The sequence below is a fragment of the Hypomesus nipponensis genome, chromosome 10 (genome assembly GCF_054491055.1).
Source record: "Hypomesus nipponensis isolate SF chromosome 10, ASM5449105v1, whole genome shotgun sequence".
NCBI classification, from domain to species: domain Eukaryota; kingdom Metazoa; phylum Chordata; class Actinopteri; order Osmeriformes; family Osmeridae; genus Hypomesus; species Hypomesus nipponensis.
Genome location: NC_140370.1, coordinates 8,561,379 through 8,581,091, shown reverse-complemented (window position 1 = coordinate 8,581,091; position 19,713 = coordinate 8,561,379). Strand labels below are relative to the sequence as shown.

The 19,713-nt window shown below is 44.3% G+C and overlaps 1 protein-coding gene across 1 annotated transcript in view; it reads left to right on the top strand.

Annotated features, from left to right (window-relative positions):
• Positions 1-197: 197 nt before the first annotated feature.
• slco5a1b (solute carrier organic anion transporter family member 5A1b) overlaps positions 198-19,713 on the top strand; it is a 90,690-nt gene continuing 71,174 nt past the window's right edge. The window contains exons 1-9 of the mRNA XM_084706662.1: positions 198-562; positions 6,688-6,738; positions 11,769-11,882; positions 14,818-14,932; positions 15,254-15,398; positions 16,043-16,424; positions 16,679-16,993; positions 17,226-17,269; positions 17,866-18,251. Coding sequence (XP_084562788.1) covers positions 487-562; positions 6,688-6,738; positions 11,769-11,882; positions 14,818-14,932; positions 15,254-15,398; positions 16,043-16,424; positions 16,679-16,993; positions 17,226-17,269; positions 17,866-18,251 — 1,628 coding nt within the window. The 5' untranslated portion in view covers positions 198-486. The remainder of the gene's footprint in view (positions 563-6,687; positions 6,739-11,768; positions 11,883-14,817; positions 14,933-15,253; positions 15,399-16,042; positions 16,425-16,678; positions 16,994-17,225; positions 17,270-17,865; positions 18,252-19,713) is intronic.

The following is a 19,713-nucleotide window of genomic DNA, read 5'->3' as shown; positions in this document are numbered from 1 at the left end:
AAGATCGTATTAATACTATAATTTCATTGATGCAATCCTAAATGAGTCAGATGTTAAACCCCTCTTGTTTGGAATCAACCTGAATACATTTTTTATTTATACAGCCTACGTGTAATACCGTTATGAAAAATTGTTCTCAATCTATATTCTGGACACATTCACGGACCATAGTTTTAGAGCAACTGAGGTCAAATTCTGAGGTGTTTTGCGCCCTCCGCATGTGCGCCTTTCCTTGACGTCAGTTGTAGAGGGGATGGGCCAAGGCAGAGGTTGCTGTTCATAGTGCTGATTGTAGTGGTGTGGCTGACTGACTCCGGTTGTGTGTACTTGGAGCTGCCTGAGACGCCCTGCATCCTCTTTCCTCCCTATCCTACAGTCTCTTCTTTCCGGTACCCATCCTGATTCTCCTCGCTCCAGTTCTATCTTTTCGTAAAGAAAACCCAAACCTTGAAAGATGGATTCTTAACGTTTGGATCAAGGAGAAACATGGATTCGTTCTACATTTTTCTCGTCCTGCTTGCTTTCCAAACCCATTTCCTTGCTTTTGCAGACAGAAAATTCGGTAAGTAGCCTACCTGTTTAGCTATCAAGCTCAATATTTATTAGACTGGTTTACGGCACGCATTTGAAGATGTTATACATTAGGAAGGGACCACAACGTAGCCCACTGACTAAAATAAGGATGAAAAGGAAAAATAATATGGATTGTTTTTTGTTTTGGTTTTCTTCCCCTCCACGCCGAATTAACTTGAGCTCGTGATAGGAGCATCTTAACGTTTGGAAAGAACAACAAATTCCAGTGTTTGAAAACGTATTCAATCGTAAATTACTGTTGTTGCTAAGGTACAATAAGATAGCTTATAGCTACAGAGAGAGATAGTAACAAATGGTGGAAAATAGCTTTTGAACTAGTTATTCTTGCACCATACTTTAATTATCATAATGGGAATTAAATATGATGTAAAGCTACGTTGAAAAGTATTAGCACCTAGATCTGGGGTTTAAATGTTTTTACTGTCACTGTCAAAATACATAAGCGTTGTAGTCAGATGATGGTCAGATTCCCCAAGAAAGGGTATTTTTTTGCCACATATGTAGCATATAGAATGCGGGCCCTCATTTATTACATAACCATAGTAGTCTACTATCAGAGGCAACGCGCCCGCTATACAGCTATCAGGAAAAAAGCACTGGTGTTGGAAACCAAAACATTAGCCTAGATCTGCATGGCCTTCTTTTAAAACACGTTTGAAAATCCCGAATTCTGTACTCAGACAATACAAAGCTTCTTTTCAATACCCCTCCTTCCCATCATTAAGTAGTGTGACTGTCTGGGCCTTGGCTAGGGTTTACAGTTTACCATTGACGTAAACTATAGTAACTATTGTCAATGGAATTGCTACATCTGTTCAAATGAGATTCAATTGTGTCCAGGATGCTATCAACATGGTCAGATGTCAGACAGCTCTTCTTACTAACCAGAATGACAGATGTTGAGCTTGTGTGACACTTGCTTGTAAGATATATTCAGCAAAGGTGTTAGGAGCCCCATTCCCGAAGAATAGTGTTGCTAAATTACTCTACCCTGAAAATGTCAAATGTCGAAGCAGTGCGTAGCTTATGCACTGTATTGCTTTGACTACACCCTGTCATTGAACAAGGATGTTTAGGAGGATGTTCACCACTGTTCTCCGTTTATGATAACATAATCCCAAGGTTTGGACTTGATAGAATATAATTTTTGTAATTTACAGTGCATATAGTGAACTGGGTAGATGCTGTACACCATTGGTGTTCATTTAGTTACAGTAGATGGAGTATAGGCTGGCCCTGCGTTTAATGTTTAATTTTCCTGTGCTGTGTGTCTTGGCAAAGAATTTAGGCTTGTTTAAAGGGTGGCTGTGTGTACACAAGGTCAGGTATTCTAACCAACTCTGCTCATTCAGAAGTCCACCTGTAGCTTTACTTTGTGCATAATGAGGTACAGCACAAAAGGAGTAGTAAAGCAGATCTTGAAGTGTTTAACTGTACATGTAGTGTATGAAGTGTAATAATTGGGTATTGTACAGTGGGATTCAATGGTCCTTTATGACAAGTTTCTGCTGTGTCATTAACAGGATTGTTAATAGTTGTTGTTGTTCTAGATGGGTGGATGGTGAATGGCTGAAAGGTTGTGTTTCCGTATAGGTCATGGTGAGAACTACAATATACTAAAACGACCCTGAAACCTATGTTATTACACATTGTAACATGCACTACCAGGCTTCAACGTACAGCAGGCTGTATTATGAAACTTTACTTTAGTGTCCATCGTTTTGGAACAATTGACATTACAGTATCTACACATCCGTAGCCCCTACTGTAGCTTATTAAACAACACGCAAAAGGCCATAACATCTTTGTAAATCACTTTATTCCTATGGAAGCAACTGCGAACAGCAGAAACCCAATTAGAGTAAAATGATACACAGGAATCAATAACCCAGGATTTAGAAGGTCACACGCACATACCTGTGTCTGTAGCCATGGCAACATGAATCAACATCTTTAATTCATGTTGATTGTTTACTTGCAGCAGAGCATAACTGAAGACTCTATTGAGACCAACAAGGAATCAGCATTAATGGGAGTCAGGGTATTTGCTTTTTGAAGAGGGTAAACTAATACTAAAATAAATGTAATGCAACACAATATATTAAAGATGAAGATTGAATGCAGTAAGGATTAAGGATTGAGTTATCTACCTTTAAAGTGCCAACACAAGCTTTATTGATCTGTGTTTCAAAGCATGATTGTTATACCATTGTAAAAAAGGTCTTTACACGTTCTACACTTCTGACAAACGTCAGCTCAAACTGTATGTTTGGACCCAGTGGGACACTGAAGGTAGCTGTCTGGTCTAGTCTTTAGAGGAGGGTAGATAGTTTAGAGTTTGCATTAACACTTTATTTGAAGGGGTGTGCATTAACTTACATGACTCTGCCGTGACACTGTCATTAGCATGATGTGACATCTGTGTGAATATTTATGAAAGTTTTGTGTCTTTTGGTCATTGATGTTATTTTGTATGGAAAGTTGTCATTGTTTGAGATGTGTTTGTGAAAACAACTTGACATTAACCTAGATCGTAACCTGTTGATGTCATAGGGAGTCAGGTGGCTGAGCAGTTAAGGAATTGGGCTAGTAATCAGAAGTTTGCTGGTTCGATTCCCGGCCGTCCAAAATGACGTTGTGTCCTTGGGCACTTCACCCTACTTGCCTCAGGGGTAATGTCCCTGTACTTACTGTAAGTCTCTCTGGATAAGAGCGTCTGTTAAATAACTGAATGTAATGTCAGGGTAATGTCAGGGTAATGTCAGGGTAATGACAGTGTCATTACAGTGTCATTTCAGTCATATGCAGAATCTTTCAAACAATGTGTCACAGAGTCATGCCGTGTGATATAGAGATCACTGTATCTTTGAGTCATGCAGTTTGGAGAAGGCAGAGGAAGAGAATGAGATTTGATTGGACAGTAATAGCACACACTGTCAACTTGATGATAATTCATGCTATCATCAAATCCCCTGCATATTATAAAGTTTCATCTCCAAAGCAATAAGATGTTTGTTCACAATCACAGTTGCTATGGAAACACCCATGATGCTCCCAACTTAGCCTGCTCTTATTGGTCAATCGATCCGAATATGCTCCACCATAAGCAACTGAGCAACTTCTCACAGAACCAAAGCAACCACAGGTCAAACCGTAGCGTTGTTGCATTAACACTAAGCCCCCTGTCTTTCTTTATCTGAATGTACATCCAACAAACTCAGAACTGGCGCCACAGCCAATCAGAACATGCTTTTGATCAACCACAGGAAGTAGCAATGTCAGACAGAATTAAAAACAGCATTGCTTGGCTGTTTGCTTGTCCAGTCTTGGTTATCAGGGCAATGAGGATGTGAACCAAGCAAGATAACATTGTGTTGTGCTACATTATGCAAGTGGAGTTTATTATATCCAAGGGAGTTGTGGTTTTAAAAGTCTGTCTTCAGGGGACTCAATAGTGACTCATCGTACGCAAGATCATTTTGATATTCCAGCCGTCCTCCCATGTGGGTACCTACTCTGTCCTCGGGGAACGGCAGGTGTCGTCTGTAAGAAGGCAGAGGGGAAATATAGTCCACTTTTAGATAGAAAGCACAGATTGTACCCAAGGCAGAGGGCCAGTTCCACAGGCAGTAAAGTCACAGTGTGGACAGTGCTTTTGCGCATAGGGTGAAGTTGATTGAAAATCCATCCCCACATGTCCAGGTCCTTCTCTGCCTTGTGGGCCCTGGCTTATTTCACACTGGGTTGGCCCTTCGGTCATGAATCCTGTCGAGCAAACCCAGTTGAACGTTGGTTTAAATGTGGAGGAGTGTGGTGTTGATTCAGAGAGCAGTACCATTTCTGTCATCTGTGGGTGACTGAATCTATAAGGTTATTTCACATAACACGTTGCAAACTAAAAAGCTGCATACGGTATCAATGATGATAATAAGGTATATTGTAGTACTTCTAGTACTTGACTCTCAGACCTATGTCCTAGATAGTGACCAATTGGAATTGTAAACCAGAATAGACAGCAGGGGCCTCTATCGTAACGTGGGACAGGAAATCCTCAGTAGATGTGAATGGGTCTGTCTATACCTAAGTGCTAGAGCATTTGACTGCAGATCAAGAGCTGGCAGGTTCAAATCCCTCCTATACGTGGCTCTGGAAGAGACGCTGCTAAATTGACTCGTTATAATTATCATCATGAATTCACGTCAAGTGACGTGGCTAGAAGGAAGGATGGGGGTTCAGCGTTCCTCGAACCATGACAGCAGAGGACCTAGGTAGTGACGCACTCTTCGAAGCCTGTTGCCCGAGCAACAGTCACCATGGTTTGCCGCAGTTCTCTTGCTTCACCCTGCTGTGTGTGTGCGTGTGTGTTTGTGTGTGCGTGTTATCAGAAGATAAGGAAAGGAGTTACCTCAAGGCTACTGACTACTATAACCTCTGAGCATGACAAAGGCAAAATCTTAACACTGAATGATATCACAGGCCAAGACAGTCGAGAGCCAATCGTCAGTAATCAGATATCTCTGATGCTAAAAATATATGCACCATTGATCAACCAGCTCTGTTGAAATAAGAGGAAGGAAGTCAAATTATGGGTTATGGGTGGAATGAAACACAGCCTCGTACTTAACATATCCATCTCTAAAAAAAGCACTGCATCTCCTATCTGCGCTTAGCAGGAAGTACATGAAAAAGTCACTTTGCATGACTGCAGAATGGTCTGTAGAGACTACTCCCTTGTAAAGTTGTCTCTCCTCGTGTTTGTTTTGGAACTGCTGCCTCCTTCTTCCTCCATGCTTCTCTGTTCCCACGCATCGCGGCTCAGACACGGTTTGCTGAAAGCACGCCAGAGCACCACGTCTCTGTGGAGAGAGAGTCTGTCTGTCTCTCTGTCTGTCTGCTTCGTTTGAGACCCATCACCAGCGACTCACACACCCACCTGCAGCACAGACACCAGAGGACTAAACTAAGGATTACAGAGGCAAAGAAGAAGGACCTTTCAACTGTAGTTTACAAAGCTATTCGGAGGTTTGCTGTTAGTAGATGAATAGCCGCTGCTCACATTCTCCCGTACTGCATTCCAGAGAGTAACGTTTTGGTTCACACGTACATACCGTCAGATGTTGTATTCTAAATCTTCTGTGTTATCCCAGTGTGACCCTCTCTCAAGAAATAACTGATATCAGGATGCTTCATTGAAAGGCAGAATCATTCAAAACCTAGAGGTAGCCCACTTCTGACTCAGCGTTGTGTTGAGGAATAGCCAGGTGTGCCTATACTTCTGTACATGACACAGTTAACCTAGCTCAGAGACAGCCTGAGAGGGAGGTTATACTGCTTTTACAACCGACTTCGTAGAAAGAATATAAATCATCAGAGTAAGGTTGGGTGTGTGACGGGTGTGGGAGGGGTGAGGGAGGGTGAGCAAGGGAACATTTTGTGCTCTGTTGTAGACCGAACTCTGTGAGGGGCTGTCACCTGCAACAACCCCACTCCCCCAACACGCACACACACACACACACACACACACACACACACACAGAATCCAATGCCTCTCCCTTCTCTCCACTACATCATCCAAGGCAGATGCAGAGATTTGCATTAAATGGTTCTGAGGCGGTGTGCGTTGTGTGCGCTGCCAGATCCCTAGTAAGCAGAACATTTTAAAATATGGCTGCTTTCCCTGCCAGGAGAGCGCAGGGAGGCAGATAGAGACAGTTGATTGATAGTCTGGAGCACGGTGTGTTTTCCCCCCAGCCTAAACGTTAACTCAGGATAACAGCTACTGTTAGTATGCTGTAGTGAAAAACAGCGCTGCATGAACGAGTGGCACGTGAAGCTCTCCAGATAAACAGTTTGTTTCAGGCTACTGGGAAAATAAAATAAACTATGACAATAGTTTACAATAGACAGCTCTGGCTGAATGCTAAAGAAGACAGCCATTTTTGTAATACAATTGTTGTTTTTATGCCAGGGAACATACAATAGTGTGGAGTCAGTTTGGCTATGTATATAGGAGGTATATATATCTTTTTTTTTTTGGTATACAGAAGTAACCCTAACCCGACTAACTTGTTTTTCTACTCTCTTCTTCAACAGGTTGTCTTTTTGAGAATGAGTTGTGTACAGCCTATGAGATCTGTGTCAACGGTAAGTTTCTACATTCAATTCTATTCCTTTTTTATTTTGATCAGACCTAGTGTATCCCCCCCCCCCCCCCCAGCATTCTGGATGTGGTAGACCCAGAGCCCATGTGTGGTCATTATGATCTCACTTGCCTTTCTAAGCAGTTCTTTAGAAGCCACAGGTGGCTTCAAAGCCAGGTGAGGAGATACCCCAGCCTCGGCCAGCTGGAATGAGCCTCTTCCTGTAGGCTTCTTTTTTTGTGTCACCTCCCACAGAATTGATTTGCATAGTCATTTCCTGTTTGTGTAATGCCCTTTAGAAATGTGTTCCACTAATCTAATTGAGATTAGAGTAGAAAATCATGTCTAGCGCTGTGCGAGAAAAAAAGCATAGCCTTAGATAATCTATTTTTGGCCAAGCCTGGTCAAGCTATCTTTGTCTGTGTTTGGTCTGTGCTGGTGTTGCCTGCATGTGTGACCTGATTTAACTGTGCAGAGAGATGGTAGAATGCGTTTGCTCGGGATATCTTTTGCAGAAGGTGCGACAGGTATGACAGGTCTGTGTAGCCTAAATGTAAAACCTTTGAACAATATTATTGACTTTTGATTTATTTTTATCAGGAATCTTTGCGTATCATATTCGTGAGAAAGTCATTGGACAGCTGTAGGCTTTAAAACATGAATTTTTCATTCTGTACATTTCCCAATATACAGTACTGTTCCTCCCATCCAATTTGAGCCCCTCCACTAGAGACGCTGAACTCAAAAGTGATCATATTCTCATGAATGTTCCCCTGTCTGGCTTGACCTACTTCCAATCCAGCAGAGATGGAGTGAGGCTCACACCTCCGCTGCCTTATTTCCCCCTGACTGTTTGATTCATCTGATTGGACGTCTCGTAGGCATGCCAGTGAGATTAAGAATGGATATCAGGCTGAGCTTTGTGCAAGATTAGGTGGCGTAGTTCACACACCTCATTATAACTTACTTCAGGAGCTACCCCCCAACGCACACACACACACACACACACACACACACAGACACACACACACTGTCAGCATACAGTATTTGAGTCTTCATTTAAGGCAAAGCTTCCGCTTGATCAAAGGGCTTCATTCAGATCTTATCTGAAGTTAGGAGATGTTATGCTGTCACTGGGATCGTGCAGCTTGTGTGTGTACTTGTGAAAGAGAGAGAGAGAGAGATAACTACTAAATGTAATTGCAGTTATCTGAAACACCAGGGACTTCTTACTGTAAATACAGTTTTCATTGCAATCTACCTGTGTTCATTCCAATATCTGTTTATCGTTGTGTTCAATTGAATTAAGATATGAATTCATTATCTTCAAAACTTGACGTAGATCATAGCCCCCTAGATTAGGCTGGCATGTGCCTGTTTTTATGTCTCCTCTTGCAACAGGAAATGTTCATTTAACTCCACTGAGAGTGTGGCATATGGCAAGGGTGTCCACTGTGGCTGCTTGTCTGGTAAAGCACACACGCAAAGGGCACCACAGCCTGGTGAGGAGGACTGGCACAGCTTCATCACTGACTTGACATTTTTACTGTGACAGCTGTCAACATGGAGGCAGGCTCCCGCATGTAATACATCAGTGAGCTCAAGTCAGAACTGGGTTCTTGCACCGCAGCTAATCACATGGCGTTCCCCTATGGTGACTGGAGGAATACGGTCAAGGGTCTGTCTCTTACACAGAGTGAAGGCCTTAAAGTGGGGGAAATGGGATTTTACATAAAAGAGGTGAGGTAATACTCTTCCCCAAAAAGTCCAAGATGAATCTACTAGTTAATCAACTAGTTAGACAAACAGGTTTTACATTTGCCGTTTGCCAAATTTCTGTAAATGTTGTGTTTGAGAATTGTTAAAGAAGTAAATGTGGCTGTAAAACATGAGCTTGATGAGAGCATTTATATGTTCGCTCTTTTCATATCTTCCCACCAGCGGTAGCCAATCAAAACGCAGCCTAATACTTGCTGATTAGAGTATTTAGAAGAGGTCTCTGCAAAGAATAATTTGATTCAGTACAGCACACTATACACTGTCTCAAGGTAATGTACATTATGTCATACTAATTGATAGTCTTGTTTATACCGCAAAAGAAGATACTCCGCAGCATCTGATTGGCTGGCTGAAAGGGGACATAACACTCAGGAATCACCATGACGACTGGGAAAGGAACAGGCTAAATTGGCCTATTATGCTGCTGGGTCGTGTTGGCTTGCTCTTGTTTGTCCTTTAACAATTAAATATAGACACTGCTTTCAGGCTCAGAGACGACATTTTGTAAAAAGCCAGCACAAGCAATTAAGATGAAATGTCATTGAATACCTTTTATCTAACCCTTCAAAGAGATGTTTTTAAAGGAAAGCTTCAAGGGTCATGTTTTTGTACTTGAGCAGTTCTAGACACCACCCTTTGTGTCTTTAGCGTGACCCGGTAGTGTTGGATGTACTGTCATTAGGGTTGTTGTTGCGTGGATGCACTCATCATTAGGGGAAAGGCAAGTTAACTGCATGGTTGACTATCAATGTAGTTGAAACATCATAATTATACTAATTTATGTAGCTCATGTCATGCATAATAGTTCAGTTCAGCAGTTTTGTTTTCTGTTGTACTTTGTTGAGTGTATAAAACTTGATCAAGAGTTTTGAACAGATCTGCCCCCCGGGACTCTTGATTGGCATATGCCTGCTGTGTCTATCCCACAGGCACCACTCACACAAGATCGATTACTCTGGCCTGATCCCCCTACAGAGTCTGATGGGGTTATTAGCTTTTAGTTCCACATAAAAGTTGTCCTCTGGAATAAAACGGTCAATTGGCTGTCATTAGCACCACTCCCATGTGATTAGTTTCATTGATGGGACTCGTCTTTTGCTCCATCCAAAAGAACTGGAGAGAAACGATGAAATGCTTTGGGATTATACAAGCTACAGTGTCCAGGAGAAACGATGAAATGCTTTGGGATTATACAAGCTACAGTGTCCAGGTCAATACTCTCCTTTGATTTTCACTCAGTCATCATTTGACAAGTTAGCTACATGAGTTCCTTCCAGTTGCCTTATACTGCAATTTGAGTGCACTACAAGCAAACATGTTTTGCTGTACCACCGGTTGCTAGGTAGATGACATAGCCTCCTGGTCGTATTCGTAGACAGATAGGATCACAAAGCACTTGGCCTATCCAAGTGTCGCTAGACTCCAACGACCATCTCCTCAATTACCATTCGCCTGAAACGAAAATGGCCTTTAAATCCTCATTTAGCAATATTCCGTGTCATAAATCACATCACCGTCTGTCTGGCTTTGAATCACAGCCTCAGGTAAAGGGGCCAAGATGAATTCGAAAGACTTAAATATGCATGAATATAATTACAATAAATAATTCAAATGTTGCAAAAGACTGTAGCATGGGAGAGGGCAGGGGAGGATCCAAGCGAGGCAACAGATGTTCGTCGGGTAGAGTCTGATAGTTGTGTTATCAGACCTTATGGATATCACCTCTCATGAGTCCCACTGGATGACATCCTGTGCGCAAGGTGATCCTCGCACGTGGGGCTGTGTGTGTGCTTGGATGACGCCATACACACCTTTTAATGCACTCTGGTCCCTGCCCCTCTTCCTGTGCTCCAGGATATTGGAGCTGATGCACTGATACAGCGGTAATAGACAGAGAGTGTATCCTGGGTACAGCTGGAGAGCCAGACAGTAATTATTACACAGAACCCAACGCCGGGTCACCTTTAGCTGCCTGATAAATGGAGCTTGCAGCTTGATTGAGATGCTTAAAATAGCATTGGCTAAGAATAGCCCAGCCGTTGCCATTGGGGATGTCTGTTATATAACTAACTCTCAGAGGTAGACCCCTGAGGTTGATTGTTATTTTGGCCTTTTTTGGTCCCAAAACAAAACTCAAGGGGACATTTCAGTTGAATAGGTTTATACCTGGAAAAGTAGGCAAGGACAATTCTATAGCAAGATTATGTTCCGCACCTTGCTCCTTCCTAATGTTGATCATCAGAACCTTTACTGGACTGGATTCCTGAACATTTACTGGACTGGACCTACAACTGGACTGCACTTTGTTATTGAAGCGCGTTTTGAATAGAAATACACTAAGCATTCAGAGGGATAAATATTTTAGATAAAGGTAACAAACGTTATTCTGTAAGGCTTGCTTCTCATAGTGCTGCTCTCCTCTGCACTTACCAAGTCACGTCTGACTCCTGACAGCCATAGCTATACAGGTTGGCTATCTATTCTGGCCCAGATAGTGGGTAAAATATGAGTGTGTCACCCTGGTGAACGATCAACACTGTGCAAAGCTCCCTGTCTGCTGATCACCAGATAAGACCCGATGAGCCAGTGCTTATTCCTCACTGATGGCATCCTGTACAAAAAAGCATGAGATATATTTTCCAGAAAAACATCTAAATCTCAGACAAAAGCTGACAGGCTGCAGAGGACGGAGGAGAGACCATTTCTGATTTTGTGTGGATACCTGAGGTTTGGTAGCCTGGGAACCAGACCAGTCTGCCAGCTCATGGTTAATGTTCTGGTCTGGCCACCCTCCCATTCAAACAGATTTCCCTCTGGTATGAAAAGTGCCAGGCCAATCACAACCATTATCTGATGTGGGGCAGGTTTAATATGATGACCGTTTAGAGGAGCGCAAGAGGAATTATTGTAAACAACGAAGATGATGCTCCATTGCTCTGATTGGTTGTATTTATACTATTCAGTACATTAGCATCCAAAAGGCCATTTGGTGTGAATATCCATGTAGATTAGTTACAGCTGATGTAAATGAGAACACCCTTTTGTCAAACGAGATGACCAATGAGTTTAACCGTTAACATAATAGCTTTAATGTAAGTTGTTAATGGATTTACCTTCCATCCCCTGACACTTGAATATGTATTTATTTGAAACTCCTATAGCCTACTTTCCTTCTGGACAGCATATTTACCCTAGTGTGTTCTGTAGTGTTATTGTGCCTATGCTAAGGTGTTGCTTCTTTCCTTATCCCACCAGACGGCATGTTTGGGAGGTGTCACTCTCCACCGCTGAAGGAGAGCTACACTTACGACGTCTCTCCGTCTGTGGTGCAACGCTTCCGGAGTCTTCTGCAGAAGCTCTCTGACAGAGGTAGGTTGTCTAATTACGGAGTACGCCCACGCCAACTGTGCTAAAGCTACGACTACCTGCGTCACCCTGTCTGACTCACTCCGTAAACACCTCAGCCCACAGTCTTTTCACCATCCGCAGGTGTATTCAGGTCACGTCTGCTGTGGCTGCTCTCCTGTTGACAGATATGATTAGCTTGCTCGGGCGAAACTCTGTTTCTTCATTTCACATTGATACAAAGTATGTGTCCCCTCCCCTATTGTAGCTTTATAGTAGTACATTTCATCCATCTACCCATCTCCCTGCATGAGGTTATATTTGTAATTGACGTGGCTTGCTGTCTGTTGAAGCGCACCTCATGCTTCAAATCAAATTTTACCAGTGGCAGATCATTGTTAGTATTGTTATCATTTCTATTGCTGATGCAATGCTTGCTTGACATCAGGTGATCCTCTAACATTGGTCATTGAATTTGGACCTGTTATTCCACACTTACTCTGAAGAGCCACCAGAGGGCGGCATATACCTGCGTATAATATATTAGTCTGGCTAATAATGTGCTGCTGGTTTAAGCCTCAGGGTGGGATTCATATTCATTTGCTAAAAAGCAGAGTTGTAGGCTACACATGTATTGTACATGTGTTTGAGATAGCTTGTAAAAGCACAATAATGAACACACAGGCTGCAATAATTATTTCCAGCTTCTGCTAAAAATGAAGTGAAATATTCGCAGCCTTGGGCTTCCATGTAAAACGATAAACCTTTAAAATACCTAACTCTCAATAAAACACTGATGATACATAGAAAACCCATGACTGTTGCAGTTCAAATATACTGCGCCCGGCTTTAAAGTATCTCTATTTTAGAATATATGTTTTGCAGCCAAAGACACACACAGAATCGCTTCAAGTAATCCCTTCTCAACAGGCGAGCTGAATTATATTAAGATTCCATTCGGCGGAGCACTGATGAATCTCTAAGCATTTATCAGGCTCTCTGAGCCAAATGAGTTATGCTAATGAGATATTTAGCCCTGGCTGTCTCGAAAACCATTAGGGGGACAAAACTCAAAGGAGCATCTGCATTTCAAACCCCCACTGCTCAAAAGCAACACGGTGAAAGCACACACAGACCTAATGGACTCCGAATATTCAAACAGCCTCTGCAGTACTGACCCTCAGAAACACTCCCACACCATGACCTGCCTCTTGTTTTTCATGTACATCAAACACACATGCACGCACGCACGCACGCCTGCTCTCACTCTCTCTCTCTCTCTCTCTCTCTCTCTCTCTCTCTCTCTCTCTCTCTCTCTCTCTCTCTCTCTCACACACACACACACACACACACACACACACGCATGCTGTACACAAACACAATCCCAGAGTAAATACAGTGTGCAGATGTACTGTATGCTAAAACATGACTTTCAGAAATGAATTAATATTTAGGGATAGCCCGCCATAGAATTGACGTTTGCCAGATGTTTCCAGACCCTCTTAAGAGTGTGCAAATCATTAGGACTGTAAATATCCCCACACTGTTAGATACAATCAGCTGCGCCGTAGATCGTTTTTAACTGCATAGATGGGAAGGATCATGGTCTCATTGAAGTCTCTTTGAGCACATTTGGTGTGGGAGGGTCGTCACCCGCAACCGCCTAGGAGAGCGGCCGTCTCCGCCTCTGTTCCCGGGGACCGTTTGGTCTCTGTTGTAGGAAAAAGCTGTGTGTGAATAACTTGGCGGGAGGCGACACAGTCAATCAGCCTGCCTGTGTCACATACCGTCTGCCTCCCTGCAAACACCTGTGTTCACAGCCTTCATGGCTGCCATTAAAGACATCATTGAGCGCAGCTAGTTTATGGGCGTCTGATGGCCAAAGCTGCCTGGGTCACTGGTTAGGTAGGTAGAGCTGGGACGTGGGTCTTAAAGGGCCGCGGCTTCACTCCGAAGCAGCAGCTAGGGGGTTCGGAGCAGCTAGGAGTAGCAGCAGCAGACCCCATGCTCCAGTGATTTCCCCCTGTGGTGGATTCGGATTGGCTTAGAGCCAGATACCCTGACCTCGACCATCTGTGTTGCTTTCAATGGTGTCCCAGGATGCACCATTGAGCAATCTGCATAGCTTGACATAGTCATCTGGTAGTCATGATAGCACATTAGAAAATCTGGGGACTATATGGAAAATGATTATCGTTTCAATCAACCAATGGGTGCAACACAGGATCTACTTACATTGTACCATTTCGGAAATATGTCAGGAAAACTATTAGCCTTGGCAAACGTTCTTAGATTTTATTGCTCTCCATATCTGTGTGAATGGTATATGGACATGTAAATCAACATAAACTATGAACTGATATTATGATATAACTACACATTACATTGTTTTATGTATTTCATTGTGGACACCGAATTCCCCTACATTACTTCATCATCAAGTCATATAATTATAGTGTTTGTATTTTTAAGGGTGTCAGCCTCTCATCTCTCCAGTGTCTCTGTTGACGTGTTGGAGCGTACCATATTTTAGGTTACAGTTTCTTCTTCCACAGCATCTGTCATTGGCAAGGCAATTTGTTTTGGCTGCCAGAAAGCTGTGTATGGATGCATGTTAGGATTTAGTAGCAGAGGCCAATGCATAAGCAGCTCACTAAGGGTGTCCTCATAAACGTAATGACACATACAGTATCTTGGCAGTGAGAGTTCTCTACTACCATTGTAGTATTTCAGTAGTTTTAGATTAGATTAGATTTTGGACAGACAGATATGACATTGTACGGTAAAATTGTACGACAGCACTGGCTTATAATTTGACTCCACTTTAATGTCATCCTCCATCAGTATCTTAACGATTGGACTTCTGCCTTTGTATCTTTTTATCTTGTTGAAAATCTTCACATATCTCCCAAAATACCCTCATGTGAACCCGCTGGTTTGAATGTTTGGTTGTGTGCAGGTTTGACATGGGGGGATGACATCACTCAGGAGGTCCTGTCCAAGGAGATGTCCAAACTCAGGAGGGTCCCCGTCCAGCGCCTGGAGTCTGGCCCCCTCTACAGCAGCAAGTCCAGGTTAGAGTTCAGCTTCAGACTTCAGATTTGCGAGCATTCGATTTTAGCCTCATTGATGAGACCTTCGAGCTCTCAGCTTTATAGACGGTGCCGTATTGTAGGTGAAAAGCAAGGAGCAACCCGCTAATTATATAGCACCCAGAAGTGTAGGGCTAGCACACGCTCCGCAGGAAAGGAGATTTTCACATAAGTTATTGATTTACACTGCACTGCTTTTTCTCTCCCTCTCCCCCCCCCCCTCCCCCATCTCTCTTTTGCTCTCTCGGTTTCTCTATCTGTCTGTCTGTCTCTCTCTCTCTCTTTCCTCCCTCTCTCTGATAGACCGGCTGCCCAGGCTATGGACCCTGGAGACAGGAGGAATAAGCCAGTTGAGGTGGAGCTCAGTAGAAACCTCCAGATGTACCTGCAGCGTCTGGGCCTCCTCCCCCATACCTCCTCCTCCATTGGCCCAAAGACCTCCACTAAGGTGAGGGCCTCTTCAGGTATACACAGCCCCTACGGACCCCCTTCAGTGCCCTATGTTACACTAGGAGGTGCTTTTTTTACTTACCCAACTACACACACAGGCATGTATGCAGACTCACACCCAGTGGGGAGTTAGGATCATCTTTAGTGCTCTATAGGATTTCCCATACCAGGATATGAATAGCTCGACCACTGAGAGTGATTGCGATCTGCGGGTTCCTTATGTGAGGAGAATACCAATATGAGTTCAGGAGTTCACCTCTCTAATTAATGACACCCACGTGATTGGCTCTCTGTCATGTCCGTCATGGAGGAGCCCAACCTGACGTGGATGAATGAGAGGGGGCGGTCTCCCGCTGGGGCCAGCATTGTGGCGCTAGGGGAAGAGGGAACCGTTTATTTCAAAGTGGAGAGCAAACAAGGGGTAGGAAAATCAAGATGGAAAAAAAGAGGGCCTTATAGTTTGGTGATGTATGGATAAAATGTATGGATTATTGTGACCATTAATCACGGTGCATTCCTGCCGTTAGAATATTTAACCTCCTTGCATTACCATGTGAAAGAATGGTCACGCATGATCATAGATAGATCATGTCGCACTGTAATATTTCCTGACTCACATTTGATTTATGCTCTCTCTTCCAGAGTAACCGTTTCCAATCTAACATCCCCTCTGACTACTATCGCTCCAAGTCCCAGAATCAACAGTCATTGTCCTACAACTTCCACCCCCTCTCCTCCTTCCAACCCCCCTACCAAGAGAGACCCCCTGCAGCCAAGCCTGCAGGCCAGGCAGGGCCTCTCCTCATGGCAGCCCTGAGGCAGTACCTGTCTGGCCAGATGCCATCTCAGACAGGGGGCCTGAGCTCCACAGCTCAAGCTGGGGCCTCCTCCCGCCTCCACCCCTATTATAGTCAGGGTTTAGAAAGTTCCAGACCCAAGGAGAGTTCCAAAGTGGACACACGTCTTCTCAAGGCCGGGGGCAGCCGAGCCCCTCCCGCCAAGGAGCCTCTCAGTCCCATAGACGGTATGTGACACTTTTGTTTGAAAGAGCACAGTTCCTCCTTTGTCAATGTGAACCCTTTCTTAGCAATTGGATCAGTCATTAATAAATCCATTATTGATTGTTGTGTTGTGTTCTCATGCTATCTTTCCTTCTTTCTCTGTCTCTATGTATCTTCCCATTCTCAAACTCTTATCCATCCTCCATCTCACCCTCCCTTCTTTCCTTCCCCTCCCGCTCCTCACTCACATCCTCCCTCTCCGCTGCTGCCTCACCAGAGAGATTCATCCGGAAAGTTCTCCAGAACGTGGGCCGACACAATGTGGACGTGAACGACCTCGCCCCCCAAGACGTGGATCAGCTGGCTGGCCTGATAGTCGATGCACTGCAGGTGGTGGACCAGGACCAGGGCCAGGGCCAGAAGAAGGCCAGGCCAGGCCCAAGAGCCCTGGAGGAGGAGGAGGAGCAGGAGGAGGAGGAGGAGGAGGGAGACGAGCCTGAAGAGGACGAACAGCAGGGCGAGGAGAGTGTCTCTCCATCTGCCACAGAGAAGACACAGGAGAGCACTCCTGGAGTGGAAGCTGTGCTCCAAGGTAGAGTGAAACCGATTTGAAGAGGCAGCCTCCTGGCTCTCGATCGAAGCCCAGAAACCTCACGTCCTCGGTGATCTGGAGACAGAATGATATTCCAGGCACACTGTGTGTCTCTTAGAAACAAACAATTCTGTCATGTTGTGAGAAGAGGTATTTCTATGAAAATGCATATTGCCCATTATGTGTCACACTTTTTTGTCGGTTGACTGTCATTCTGGGTTTTTCCTTACAGAGCGGCAATTGGATAACAGCCCACACCCTGACAGTAACAACAAGGTAGGAAAACTCTGGATATAGTCAAGATAGGTGTTTGGAAAGAAAGTGTAAATGTCAAGCTGAACACTGACATTATAAAAGGTGATATTGTACCCTGGGTAGGCTAGATATGATATCCAGCTGCTTGTTTTCAAACGGTTTGGACTCTTTTGATGCTACCCAGATAGGCTAGAGTGGCATGTGTTTCATCTGTGGAACAGATATTCAACACAGGAGTTGAAAACTGATTACGAAACTTTGCTAAATGGTCTTGATCACATACACCCTCAGGCACACACACACGCATACACCTTGTGCTTATGCTGTCAGTGTGTTCTTTCGTCAAGGCCAAAACATTTCCAACTATTGCAACTAAGTGCACTTGGACTCAGTTATTCGACACTAAATGTTTGACTTGTCATCACAGGCCAACCCTGTAGCAGCGAACAGGCTAGACAGGTCATACTTTAGCTGTAGTTCTGTCGTGTGTGGGGGAGTTCTAAAAGTCTCCCAGCACCGGGAGCATCACCAGACGATTTCTGAAAATTCACAGTCTCGGCTCATACCAAACATCATGAAAGTCCCTTCCTCCCACTCACCTCCTCCTTCCTCCACAGGCTCCTGACACCGGCGTCTTAATCGGCAAACTCCTCGAATTTCTGGACAAGACCTCCTCCACCGAATCCCCCCTCCGGAGGGGCGCGGCCCCGGAGGAGGTGGCGGCGGCAGCGGGCTCCAAGGTGGGCCTGGAGAACGTGCGGAGTAAGACTACCCGCGCCGACGTGACGGTGCAGAAGAAAGCCACCCAGACGGCGGCCGTGGAGGAGGTGTCCGAGGTGGACGGCTGGATCCAGGAGGTGGCGCCCCCTCCCGCCAAGGTGGTGTACGAGGAGCCCCTGAAGAAGAACGTGCAGGCGGGGGAGCTGCGGCTCGACGTGAAGCCTGCCGCCGGCGCCAGGAAGGCTAGCGACGACGACTACGGCTACGTCATCACAGACACCGAGTGAGTCGAGGGGTGTCGTCAAAGAATATATAGACGCGGAATCATTTGTATGATGTCACCTTTTACGCTGTTTAAACTTTTTAGATATGGTCTTGCATGTTAAGAGTATTACTATCTTATTGAAAAGAGAAAATAGCGACAGTGTGTCATCGCCCAACCGTAACACGTTTTCTTTCTTCTGAAAATTATTTTGTTATGCCGCGTCCCTGGTCGCAGTTCTCTGGACCTTTCACAGTACTTTTGATTAGGGGCACGTTTGTGAGATGTTCACCATAAGATCCTTTGGCTCCATTCTGTTTGGTCAAACTGTCATGGCCTTATTGAGCGTCCACTGTGGCTCCCCCAGAGAGCACACGGCTTGTCGACAGCAAGGTGGAGAAGTGGACGTGGCAAATGTAAAAGTCTCACATGGTGACTTGATAGGGGCCAGTTTTCCACCGCAATTTGGTTCTCCAAGTTGTAACAATCTTAGTGATTGAGGGGGTATCTGGTGAGTCCATGGCTTCTGTATTTGGATGCCCTCGAATGTCGATGAAATCCCCACCCTGACTCTGTCGGGTCGTTCTGTTTTGAACGTCGAACCATTATTGCACAAATCAATGGGGAAAGGCAGTTTATTTTCTGAAGACACACTGTTGGATTCGTAGCTCAGATGCTGAGCATCCAGAGGTTTTTCAACATCCCTCTGGGTGTCTGATCCAGCAGAGTTGCGTGCTGCTCCTCAGCCCCCCCCCATGCACTATGGCCACGGTAGCTACCTTCTTATATAAACGTTCGGTGTCTTGTATTACCCAGCAGCCACTTTGAATAGATGACTGTTCCACACCATCTCAGGCACTATTTCAACTCACTGGTGGTGCACTGTCAAGAGTGCAATTTGCCACAACATTCAAATGTTTTTCATCTGGGTTTTTTCCCCACCACTGTGTAATACTAGATTTACATTTCTGTCTTTCTTGTTTCCTGTTTTCTGTTTTCTCTTGGAATGTTTAGCATTTTGTTTATGCTGTACAGAAATAAATTGCAGACCTTTTCCATTCGCTCTTTCTGAAGGAACCGGGGGCTATTTTGAGGGCGAGCAACTAAACATTCAAGCCAAATTGTTTTAACCACCTCTGTTACATGTACATTTCATGTGGTTGCTGGGTCTTTAATAAGGTTGGTGAGGAAGGACAATCAAACCAGCGCAGAACCTTTCCACAGTTGCTTCGGTTTGAGTGCTTCTCTCCTTACACTCTCCGCAAGGCCTGTGCAGCCATACAACTTCAACGTTTTTTCGATACTCGCTTTATGCTTACTCGTTTGTTCATGTTTTTTTTTTGTTTCATACATATGAAAAGACTAGACCTTAGTAATGAGATACCTGTAAACTTGTGTACCTGTACCTTAAACCTGTGTGTGTGTGTGTGTGTGTGTGTGTGGGGGGGGTTATTTTAGTATGAGTGTTCTTTTTTGACCATGA